Source organism: Ranitomeya imitator, chromosome 8 (assembly GCF_032444005.1).
Source record: "Ranitomeya imitator isolate aRanImi1 chromosome 8, aRanImi1.pri, whole genome shotgun sequence".
In the NCBI taxonomy this organism is placed as follows: Eukaryota; Metazoa; Chordata; class Amphibia; order Anura; family Dendrobatidae; genus Ranitomeya; species Ranitomeya imitator.
In genome coordinates this window covers 194,676,095-194,689,504 of record NC_091289.1, presented here as the reverse complement: position 1 = coordinate 194,689,504, position 13,410 = coordinate 194,676,095, and the positions used below count along the sequence as shown (strand labels likewise).

The following is a 13,410-nucleotide window of genomic DNA, read 5'->3' as shown; positions in this document are numbered from 1 at the left end:
CAGGGTCCTCCCGCCAGTTTCTAGACCACTTTGCCACCTGGCTTACTCACTTTCTATCCTGTGACATCCCCGCCCTCATCATGGCAGACTTTAACATCCCGATCAATGATCCCCTCTCCCAATCTGCCTCTCATCTTCTTTCTCTAACTTCTTCATTCCGCCTCTCACAGTCTACTAATTCTCCTACACATGAGGACGGGAATACTCTGGACCTGGTTTTCTCTCGTCCCGGCTTGCTGCATGACTTTACTCCCGCTCTTGGACCACAACCTTCTTTCCTTCTCTGTCAAGAATGTCTCCTCACCTGGGACACCCCCACTTACCACACTTATCGGAATACACGTACCATTAATACCCAGCAGCTTATGGACAACCTCCACACATCTTTAGCCCCCATCTCCTCACTCTCCTGTCCAGACTTAGCATTGTCACACTTCAATAATACACTGAAGAATGCCCTAGATGAAGCAGCACCTTCTACACGCAGAAAGGCCCGACACAGACAACGGCAGCCCTGGCGCACTATGCAAACACGCTTTCTTCAGCGTTGCTCAAGGTGTGCAGAGCGGCAGTGGAGAAAATCTCTCTTAGCAGAAGACTTCATCCACTATAAGTTCATGCTCAAAACCTATAACTCTGCCCTTCAACTGGCCAAACAATCCTACTTCACCACACTCATCACTTCACTATCTAACAACCCAAAATGACTTTTTGAAACCTTAAAGTCCCTCCTGAAACCTAAAGTACAGGCCCCCATCACCAACCTCAGCGGTGAGGATCTGGCCACTTATTTCCTAGAAAAATCAACCACATCCATCAGGATATCTCAGCCCAATCTTCTCAGTGCCTGGATCCCCTTCCCTGCCGCACCTCAAGCTCACTAGACATCTTTGAGCCTGTTTCAGAAAAGGTTTCCAAGCTCCTCACTTCTGCCCGGCCTACAACCTGCAATAGTGACCCCATTCCTTCACCTCTCCTGCAGTCTCTCTCACCAGTGGTCACCACTCACCTGACTAAAATATTTAACCTCTTTCTTCAGGTATCTTTCCCTCCTCATTTAAACATGCCATCATAACCCCTTTACTTAAAAAGCCATCCCTGGACCAGAACTGCACTAACTACAGACCTGTCTCTAACCTTTCCTTCATCTCTAAACTCCTGGAACGCTTGGTCCACTCCCATCTAATCTGCTATCTCTCGGATAACGCTCTTCTTGACCCCTTACAATCTGGTTTCCGCTACTTACCCTCCACTGAAACTGCCCTCACTAAAGTCTCTAATGACCTAATAACAGCTAAATCCAAAGGTCATTGCTCTCTGCTGATTCTCCTGGATCTCTCTGCCGCATTTGATACTGTGGATCACCAGCTCCTCCTCACTATGCTCTTCTCCATAGGCCTCAAGGACACAGCCCTCTCCTGGTTCTCCTCCTACCTCTCTGACCGCTCCTTCACTGTATCTTTTGCCGGCTCCTCTTCCTCTCCTCGTCCCCTTACTATCGGGGTTCTGCAGAGCTCAGTCCTGGGCCCCCTCCTCTTCTCTCTATATACTGCCCCTATTGGACAAACAATCAGCAGATTTGGGTTCCAGTATCATCTCTATGCTGACGACACCCAATTATACACTTCTTCCCCCGACATCACCCCTACCCTAATTCAAAATACCAAGGATTGTCTGTCTGCTGTCTCTAACATCATGTCCTCCCTCTATCTGAAACTAAATCTCTCCAAAACGGAACTTCTTGTGTTTCTCCCTTCTACTAACCTCACTCTACCCAACATCGAAATTACCCTGAAGGGTTCAACCATAACGCCCAAGCAGCATGCCCGCTGTCTTGGGGTCATATTCGACACCAAACTTTTCTTTACTCCCTATATCCGATCACTCACTCGCTCCTGTCACCTGCATCTTAAAAACATCTCCAGAATCCGACCTTTTCTCACCTTTGAAACTGCTAAGACTCTTACTGTCGCTCTTATTCATTCCCGTCTGGACTACTGCAACTCTCTTCTGATCGGTCTCCCTCTTACCAAACTTTCTCCTCTGCAATCCATCTTGAATGCGGCAGCCAGAGTCATATTTCTGTCCAGCCGCTTCACCGATGCCTCCATCTTGTGCCAGTCATTACACTGGCTACCCAATCGCTACAGGGTCCAGTATAAACTCATCTCTCTCACCCACAAAGCTCTCCACAGTTCTGCACCGCCTTATATCTCCTCTCTCATCTCCGTCTATCACCCTACACGTGCCCTCCGTTCTACAAATGACCTAAGACAAACATCCCCCGTAATCCAAACCTCGCACCTCCGTTTCCAAGACTTCTCTCGTGCTGCGCCAGCTCTCTGGAATGCTCTTCCCCAGACGATCAGACTGATACCTAACCCCGACCTATTCAAGCGCGCTTTAAAAACCCATCTCTTCAAACAAGCCGACCACATCAACTACTCAGTAAACTAACTTTGTCCTGTTCCCTCCTTCCAAATATTATTCTGAATCTGCCCCCTACTATTCATCTGTCTCCACACCCTCTATGCACACGATAACTGCACTTGATACTTGACTATTGCACTTAAACACACGGGCTGATGACCGGATCATGCAGCTTTATATGAAAATCACTATTTATTATAATTGCCAGACCTGAAATAACAATCACTTTTCACCTATTGTGTCCCCCCATTTCCTTGTAGATTGTAAGCTTGCGAGCAGGGACCTCAGCCCTAATGTCACTGGTTAAATTGTCTTAACTCGTAGCGAATTTATTGTCTGTACATGTCCCCGCTTAATTGTAAAGTGCTGCGGAATATGTTGGCACTATATAAATAAAAATTATTATTATTGTGCAGGCGTCTCTGAACAGTAGAACAATGTACCACAACTCCACAGTCTGCCAAATCCTTCTGAAGGTCTTTTGGAGTCAAGCGGGGGTAGTGAACAAGCCATAACCTTAACAGGCTAATTAAGGTCAAAAGTTAAGGTCAAAGTTATCTGAGCACACAAGTCTACAAGGGTGCCCAAACTTTTGCATTGGCCCATTTTTTAGCCCTTTTAAAGATAATTTAATCTTCAACTTCCAAGAAGACGCCCAACTAACATCATCACTATCACTCATGGCAGTGCACTCCTGAGGAAGGTTAGTTGGGGCCCCTCGGGCTCCATGTCTCGGATGGACCGCGCCCTCTGTAATTACATCGCACAGATACATTGACCTCACTGACGCATTGATCCGGGCTCAAAACTTGCAATTAAGTAGAGAAATCTTTACTTTGCTCCTACATTCGTGAAAGCGAGTCAAGAAGAGAGATCAAAAGATAGGTAGAATTTTTAAGAACCGGGTAAAGAATCCGCCGCTGCGGCTATTTACAGCTCTGGGTAATAGAAAGCCGACAATGAGGCCCCATTAGTCTATTCACCATGGAGAATGGGCGAGGTACGCGATATTTGTGGCACAGAATGGACTTAATGATACGGACGAGTTATTCCGTTATATTTACCGCACCACGGCCACAGATGGCGTTATAATGTGACAGTATGTGACTACAGGACAGAATTATACTCATCCCCCAGGGAGGGGAGTCTGCAGCCGGATAAGTTATCGTAAGCTGCTGTTATTATTACCGAGGGTATTATACAGATATAAGATGTGTTACACCAGGACCGATAACACATAGGGTCCTACATTACAGCCAAGTGTATTCTATGGCGGTTATAGGAAGCAATGATAACCAGTAGAAGTCAAAAAGTTCACAAAAGTAAGGAAAATAAGATTTATTTTAGTAATTTGTTATATTTCAGATTTCCTCCTTTAGTTATATCTGATTCCTGGAAAGTTGTGTTATCCAACATGGTCACTACATGGCGGTATTACGCCTCCATATAAAAGAGCTATAATTCTGCACACATGGCAGTGTAAGAGATTAGAGAGGTAAGAAGGGATTTCCCTTGGACTGAAGTCTCATCGTATTCTGGAAATATTCTTCCCCAGAAGTAATGCCCCTGTAATATGGTGGCCCATTGATGCCCCTTGTATGGATCGGAGGGACCCCTGTTCTGCAGATCAGTACTGGGCCCATATGTAGGACCTGCCTGTCGCACATTTATGCCAAGAACATAAATTCTGGGGTCACTCTATCAGGAACAGGGTCTCTCCCCAAACCTTAACTTTTCAAACTTTTTAGAGTATCATGACTTGTTTGCATGTAATACGATCAATGTAATTTTCTCCGCATGATTTTTTTAGTGGAAAAAAAAAACATTTTATAATAACGGCAAAATGAAAAAATATTTCCAAAAATCTCATTTGCACATTGCATTTTTTTGTCTGCCGCTTTTAAGACCAAGAAAAAAAAAGCAAAATGTTGATTCTTTCAGTTTTTACTGAAGTTTTTACTGAAGTTTTTCCCCATTGAGATCACAAAAAATGCATGTAATCTCCGCTGCAGTTTTCTGACTGTAGCCTGCGGTTTTCATGCAAAAAAAAAAAAAAGCATAAAAAAAGCCACAAGTGAACTTAGTCTTAAACATTCCGAAATTTCTTAGTTATATCGGATCTTGGGAAAGATGGTGACAACAATATTGTCATCAGAGCTCCAGCGGGAGTTGCCAGCTTTCTCACCATCCTAGATACATGGGGAACGATTCCTCCCTGACTCCACACACGGGGTCAGTACTAACCTCTAGTGCCCAGGACCCCTGATATTGCCACGAATGGCGTCCCGGCCTCGGTGCTAGTGATTTCCAATAATGATGGAGCACCACGGGCACACCGGTACGTCCCGGGATCCTGGCACCGCACTCATTGTGGACACTGGGGATTTAATGCTCTGCACACAATAAACCACAATCACAGGGAGAAACTGGGAACACCAAAGACAAACATGTTGTTTCCTAATGATCCCGTCTTCCACCCGCGCAGAGGACGACGCATCACGCGGAGATGGATCCTGCTCAGGCAGGTAAGGCAGAATGTGGTGGGCACGGACGCCGGCTGCGCACAATGTGGAGCAGATGTATAAATGTGTACAACGACGGCATCAGATGGCGCATCACACTGCACTGGCAACCGCCGCTCACTATGGCACAAGGATTACTCTGGTATTAATCTATCCAACATGAAGCGGAAATCTACAGCTGCAGGGGATTTACTAGAAGGAGACACGGGTACATGATAGCTATTTACCAGGAGTTCAGCTACATTGATTCTGTAACTGATACATTGTTACAAAAGTACAAGGAAGACAGCATATAGCGGTACTATATATATAGGAAACTACACTTTCCCAGCGGTACTATAAAAAGCTAGACTATCCCAGCAGTACTATATATATAGGAAGCTGCACTATCCTAGCGGTACTATCTATAGGAAGCTACACTATCCCAGCGGTACTATCTATAGGAAGCTACACTATCCTAGCGGTACTATATATATAGGAAGCTACACTATCCCAGCGGTACTATATATATAGGAAGCTACACTATCCCAGCGGTACTATCTATAGGAAGCTACACTATCCTAGCGGTACTATATGTAGGAAGCTACACTATCCTAGCCGTACTATATATATATATATATAGGAAGCTACACTATCCTAGCGGTACAATATAGGAAGCTACACTATCCTAGCGGTACTATATACAGGAAACTACAATATCCTAGCGGTACTATATACAGGAAACTACAATATCCTAGCGGTATTATATATAGGAAGCTACAGTATCCTAGCGGTACTATATACAGGAAACTACAATATCATAGCGGTACTATCTATAGGAAGCTACACTATCCTAGTGGTAGTATATATATAGGAAGCTACAATATCATAGCGGTGCTATATATAGGAAGCTACACTATCCTAGTGGTACTATATATATATAGGAAGCTACACTATCATAGCGGTGCTATATATAGGAAGCTACACTGTCATAGCGGTACTACAATATGTATAGGAAGCTACTCTATCCTACAGTACTATATAGGAAGCTACACTATCATAGCGGTACTATATAGGAAGCTACAATATCCTAGCGGTACTATATATATAGGAAGCTACACTATCCTATCGGTACTATATATATAGGAAGCTACACTATCATAGCGGTACTATATATATAGGAAGATGCACTATCCTAGCAGTACTATATATAGGAAGCTACACAATCATAGCAGTATTATATAGGACACTACACTATCATAGCAGTATTATATAGGACACTACACTATCATAGCGGTACTATATCTAGGAAGCTACACTATCCTAGTGCTACTATATAGGAAGCTACACTATCATAGTGGTACTATATAGGAAGCTACACTATCATAGCGGTGCTATATGTAGAAAGCTACACTGTCATAGCGGTGCTACAGTATGTATAGGAAGCTACTCTATCCTACGGTACTATATAGAAAGCTACACTATCATAGCAGTACTATATAGGAAGCTACACTATCCTAGCGGTACTATATATATAGGAAGATGCACTATCCTAGCGGTACTATATATAGGAAGCTACACAATCATAGCAGTATTATATAGGACACTACACTATCGTAGCAGTATTATATAGGACACTACACTATCATAGCAGTATTATATAGGACACTACACTATCATAGCGGTATTATATAGGACACTACACTATCATAGCTGTATTATATAGGACACTACACTATCATAGCGGTATTATATAGGACACTACACTATCATAGCGGTATTATATAGGACACTACACTATCATAGTGGTATTATATAGGACACTACACTATCATAGCAGTATTATATAGGACACTACACTATCATAGCGGTATTGTATAGGACACTACACTATCATAGTGGTATTATATAGGACACTACACTATCATAGCGGTATTATATAGGACACTACACTATCATAGCAGTATTATATAGGACACTACACTATCATAGCGGTATTATATAGGACACTACACTATCATAGTGGTATTATATAGGACACTACACTATCATAGCAGTATTATATAGTACACTACACTATCATAGCGGTATTGTATAGGACACTACACTATCATAGCAGTATTATATAGGACACTACACTATCATAGCAGTATTATATAGGACACTACACTATCATAGCGGTATAATATAGGACACTACATTATCATAGCGGTATTATATAGGACACTACACTATCATAGTGGTATAACATAGTATACCACATTATCATAGTGGTATTATACAGGACACTACACCATCATAGCGGTACTATATAAAGAAAGCTACACTATCATAACAGTATTATATAGGAAGCTACACTATCCTAGTGGTATTATATAGGACACTACACTTTCATAGCGGTACTGTACACCGGTACTTTAGTTGGGCTACATTGTTATACTGGTACTAGATAAACTACATTGTCATAGTGCTGCCAAGTCGTGTATATTGGCACAGAGATGCCACCCGGGATACAATGTGGCAGATACTGGCATGATATAATATGCAGAATTGGGCACCAGACTTGATACATTTGCAGCGCTGTGTCACACTGTGGGATTATAATAGAAGCGCACAATACCTTATAATGCTCCAGGGCAGGAGCACGATCCTGTGTAATGCAATATTATGTACTAATGGGACAGACAATGGCTGCAGACACAGGAGATCCTTACCTCGAAGAGCTGCGGGATCTCCCTCCTGGCCAGGTATTCCTTGGGGTCAGTGCTGCTCATGTCTGCACACAGTGATGATGATGATGGTGATGATGAGGAGTCCTCTACTGTCCCCGCCACAAGTCTTCAGCTCGGTGTCACCAGTGTCCAGGCATCAATGACCATGAACTGTCGGCTCTTCAGATCAGTGCACAGACATCCCAGCGCTCAGCTGCCAGTCCTCCCCTCGTCCCAGTGACACAGCCCTCCCTGACTCACAATCCTCCCAGTGTCAGCACCAGCACCAGCCCAATGACTGCACACAGGGGCTGCCGCCTGCCGTCCTCATCCACACAATGTGCACTGCCTGCAATGTAAGCAGCTGAACAGCAGCTGAGCCACTGATCACACAGGCTCCCCAGACCCAGGATGTGCCAGGTCCCTGCCCTCTCCGGGGAAAGCTCCTCCACGTCCATACACTGGCATGGCAAGACGATTAGGAGCAGCCAAGAGCTATTCCAACGACAAGCCAAGAACTATTCCACTAAGGATGGCTCATGTACATTGTGCTGCCCCTATCAGGGGTCACTGCACTGCCCTATCGGGGGTCACTGCTCTGCCCTATCGAGGGTCACTGCTCTGCCCCTATCGGGGGTCACTGCACTGCCCCTATCGGGGGTCACTGCTCTGCCCCTATCGGGGGTCACTGCATTGCCCCTATCGGGGGTCACTGCTCTGCCCCTATCGGGGGTCACTGCTGTGCCCCTATCGGGGGTCACTGTCCTGTCCCTATCGGGGCTAACTGCTCTGCCCCTATCGGGGGTCACTGTCCTGTCCCTATCGGGGGTCACTGTCCTGTCCCTATCGAGGGTCACTGCTCTGCCCCTATCGGGGGTCACTGCTCTGCCCCTATCGGGGGTCACTGTCCTGCCCCTATCAGGGGGGTCACTGCTCTGCCCCTATCGGGGGTCACTGCACTGCCCCTATCGGGGGTCACTGCACTGCCCCTATCGGGGGTCAATGCTCTGCCCCTATCAGGGGTCACTGCACTGCCCCTATCGGGGGGTCACTGCTCTGCCCCTATCGGGGGGTCACTGCACTGCCCCTATCGGGGGGTCACTGCACTGCCCCTATCGGGGGTCACTGCTCTGCCCCTATCGGGGGTCACTGTCCTGCCCCTATCAGGGGGGTCACTGCTCTGCCCCTATCGGGGGGTCACTGCACTGCCCCTATCGGGGGGTCACTGCTCTGCCCCTATCGGGGGTCACTGCACTGCCCCTATCGGGGGTCACTGATCTGCCCCTTCGGGGGTCAATGCTCTGCCCCCATCGGGGGTCAATGCACTGCCCCTATCGGGGGTCACTGTCCTGTCCCTATCGGGGGTCACTGCTCTGCCCCCATCGGGGGTCACTGCACTGCCCCTATCGGGGGTCACTGCTCTGCCCCTATCGGGGGTCACTGCACTGCCCCTATCGGGGGTCACTGCTCTGCCCCTATCGGGGGTCACTGCTCTGCCCCATCGGGGGTCAATGCTCTGCCCCTATCGGGGGTCACTGCTCTGCCCCATCGGGGGTCACTGCTCTGCCCCTATCGGGGGTCACTGCTCTGCCCCATCGGGGGTCAATGCTCTGCCCCCATCGGGGGTCAATGCTCTGCCCCTATCGGGGGTCACTGTCCTGTCCCTATCGGGGGTCACTGCTCTATCCCTATCGGGGGTCACTGCTCTGCCCCCATCGGGGGTCAATTCTCTGCCCTAATTGGGGGTCACTGATCTGCTGCTATCGGGGGTCACTGCTCTGCTCCTATCAGGTATGAACAATGGGTCCAGCAAGAGAAAGAAGCTGATTTTTCTGATGAAATATAATACAAAGTTTCTTGCTTTCACAAGTAATATTGGTTTATGAAAAAAAAAATTAAAGCAGCGTACACTCTTTAAGAGCTATTTCAGGATATATTACACCCCTTCCCTCCTCCTTCATGAACCACGTTCCTATCATCTGCCGCTGACCCTTTCAGTTCCAATCTTAATTGGTAGCAGGTATCTTCGGCGTCTCATCTGTCCATAAGGTTTATTCTGCTCAGGTTATATCGGGCAGTGGACGAGAAGATCCGTCAAGGAGCGTTTATCCACGTACTGAATAATGAAAGCGGAGCACAATCACTACCTCCAGGACACGGGGCTGGAACCTTTTTTCTGCCATGAACCATTTGGATCTTTATACCATTATTTGCGGCCGTAGAAAATTATCAACTTGAAATGTATCTTGCTGTATTTGGTCAAACATTTAATGACCTCCCCCCTAAATGTGACGGCTGCTTCTCTGTGGTGAGACGAGTGATGTTTGCTGGGACTCATGTTGCTGCTTACAACTGTTTTTCCAGGTTGCATCTGTCAGGAGCGCAGGCGACTCTTTGCGATTAGAAGTGTTGTAAAGAACTGATCGCAGCAGTCGGTTGTACCGAACACAGATGTATATTACACTGCAGGTCTCATCACAGCGAGAAGCAGTGGGAGATCTGCAGTATATATCTCATAGGAGGTACGAGACTGCTGTACATACATTACATAGGAGACACTGAGACTGCTGTATATACATCACATAGGAGACACCAAGACTGCTGTATATACATCACATAGGAGACACCAAGACTGCTGTATATACATCACATAGGAGACACCAAGACTGCTGTATATACATCATATAGGAGACACCAAGACTGCTGTATATACATCATATAGGAGACACCAAGACTGCTGAATATACATCACATAGGAGACACCAAGACTGCTGTATATACATCACATAGGAGACACCAAGACTGCTGAATATACATCACATAGGAGACACCGAGACTGCTGTATATGCATCACATAGGAGACACCAAGACTGCTATATATGCATCACATAGGAGACACCAAGACTGCTGAATATACATCACATAGGAGACACGATTCTGCTGGATAAACATCACATATGAGACACGATTGTGCCATATATATCACATAGGAGAGACCAAGACTGCTGTACATACATTACATAGGAGACACTGAGACTGCTGTATACCCATCACATAGGAGACACCAAGACTGCTGTATATACATCACATAGGAGACACCAAGACTGCTGTATATACATCACATAGGAGACACGATTGTGCCATATATAATCACATAGGAGAGATCAAGACTGCTGTACATACATTACATAGGAGACACTAAGACTGCTGTAGAAACATCGCATACGAGACACGATTCTGTTATATATCACACGAGAGACCAAGACTGCTGTACATACATTAAATAAGGGACATCAAGACTGCTGTGTATACATCACATGAGACACGATACTGCTGTATACATTACATAGGAGACCGAGACTGCTGTATACCCATCACATAGGAGACACTAACACTGCTGTATGTACATCAAATAGGAGACAGCAAGACTGCCGTATATACATCATAAAGGATATATGAAGACTGCTGTATATACATCAGAAAATAGACACCAAGACTGCTGTATATAGATCACATAAGGGAAACCAAGAGTGCTGCATACACTTGGGAGTAACGGGCACGGAGATTATACACTTGGAGTAACGGGCCCGGAGATTATACACTGGGAGTGATGGGGCTGGAGGTTAAATACCAGGGGACAATAGGGCCAGAGGTTATACACCAGGAATGACAGATCCAGAGGTTATACACCAGGGATGATGAGACCGGAGGCTATACACTGCGGACGATGGGGCTGGAGGTTATACACTGGGGACAATGGGAGAGACTGGAAATCAATGATTAAGACATGTGACCCAAATCTTTTTGCCATATCGTATGTAAAAGTACAATACCAGTGATATCTCATTGGGCCCTAATATGCATCAGGGCCAGTGGCACCTTTTACCTGTGCCCCCTCTATAGCTACTTCATGTAGATTATGTCCAGATAGACATGTTATACTAGAGGTGACGAGGAGCTTTTGTGACTATGACTCTTCATGCATACCTATAGAGGGGATGGTATGAGGAAAAGAAGCTTGTGTGGCCCCCAACCAGGATTTTAGACAGGCCCCCCAGACGAGGCATCTCAGCAGGACGTCCCATAACCTTCTGCTGTCACTGGGATTGACAACACTTAGCGGCAGGAAATTAATGCCCCAAATAACTCTCCACGTCCCGAAATGAGAAGAAACAGGAGCGGCATCTGATATTGGAGCTGGAAATGAGACTTTACTCTAGAAGAAGATGGAAGGCTCATTAGTCAGATCTGCCACGTGCTCTAGGAGGGATCCACAGAGGATGATCCTGCATTGATTCATCGCTGGCAGTGAGGAGAATGGATCGGAGGAGGCTTTGTCTGAGCCAAGCTGCGAGATGCACAGAGCGGCTCCACTGCCAAGGCAACTGCCGGCTCAGTGGGAGAAGAGCAGCGTTACCCCGGCCGCCTCTCCATCAGCTTCACTCATTAAGATGGCAGAGGGACGGAGGTCACAAATAGCGGCCGGTGCAGAGTTATCCAAGGTCCATGGGAACCCGAAAAGATCATTATTCTCACTTCAGTCATCTATGGCGGAGACAGTAACGGGGCTGACAGGATAGACTAAAGTCAGCTGACCCCACCGATGTTAGCGGGATCAGCAGACAGTCTGGTGTGTATGGGGGTCTCCGGACTCTCCCCCGACAAATAATATCGCGGAACAGACAGATTCAGGATTGGGATTTCCAATGGCCAATCCCATAGATCTCCCTGGAGACAAGACGATGATAGAGAAGCCTGGGAGAGGAGGACAGAGGAGCCTGGGGGAGGAGGACAGAGGAGCCTGGGGGAGGAGGACAGAGGAGCCTTAGGGGAGGAAAACAGAGGAGCCTTAGGGGAGGAAAACAGAGGAGCCTGGAAAAGGACAGAGGAGCATGGAGGAAGAAAACAGAGGAGCCTGGGGGAGGAGGACAGAGGAGCATGGGGGTTGAGGACAGAGGAGCCTTAGGGGAGGAAAACAGAGGAGCCTTAGGGGAGGAAAACAGAGGAGCCTGGAAAAGGACAGAGGAGCATGGAGGAAGAAAACAGAGGAGCCTTGGGGAGGAGGACAGAGGAGCATGGGGGAAGAAAACAGAGGAGCCTGGGGGAGGAGGACAGAGGAGCCTGGGGGAGGAGGACAGAGGAACCTGGGGGAGGAGGACAGAGGAACCTGGGGGAGGAGGACAGAGGAACCTGCGGGAGGAGGACACAGGAACCTGGGGGAGGAGGACAGAGGAACCTGGGGGAGGAGCACAGAGGAGCCTGGGGGAGGACAAAGGAGCCTGGGGGAGGAGGACAGAGGAGCCTGGGGGAGGAAACCAGAAGAGCCTGGGGGAGGAAACCAGAAGAGCCTGGGGGAGGAAACCAGAAGAGCCTGGGGGAGGAAACCAGAGGAGCCTGGGGGAGGAAACCAGAGGAGCCTGGGGGAGAAGGACAGGGGAGCCTGGGGGAGGAGAACAGGGGAGCCTGGGGGAGGAAAACAGAGGAGAATAGAGGAGAACAGAGGAGGACAGAGGAGTCTGGAAGCGGGGGGAATCAGGAGGGATAGCCAAGAGCTGAATGACCTTTGCCCAACAGCTACCTAGTGTCTATGGGGGCCTTTCACTTGATGAAAACTTTATAATAAAGAAAGTTTTAGAATAAAGAATATTGGTATTTGTATGGAGGAATTGGGAGAGATAGAAGTCAGCTGAAAGCTATAGAAAATGGATGTGGATCTTAGAAGATTCTTCTTATCTCGGCCTTTCGTGGCTGAAGCAGTGACCCCTCGG

The 13,410-nt window shown here is 47.1% G+C and overlaps 1 protein-coding gene across 2 annotated transcripts in view; it reads right to left on the bottom strand.

Moving 5' to 3' along the window:
* Window positions 1–13,410, bottom strand: part of AK5 (adenylate kinase 5) — a 161,435-nt gene that overhangs the window by 143,491 nt on the left and 4,534 nt on the right. Inside the window, exon 1 of one of the 2 annotated variants that reach the window (XM_069738312.1) lies at window positions 7,646–8,167. The exons of the other annotated variant lie outside the window; for it this stretch is intronic. Within the exon in view, the coding sequence (XP_069594413.1) occupies window positions 7,646–7,705 (60 nt within the window). The 5' untranslated portion in view covers window positions 7,706–8,167. Of the gene's footprint in view, window positions 1–7,645; window positions 8,168–13,410 lie in introns of those variants that run through there. 2 annotated transcript variants of the gene reach the window in all.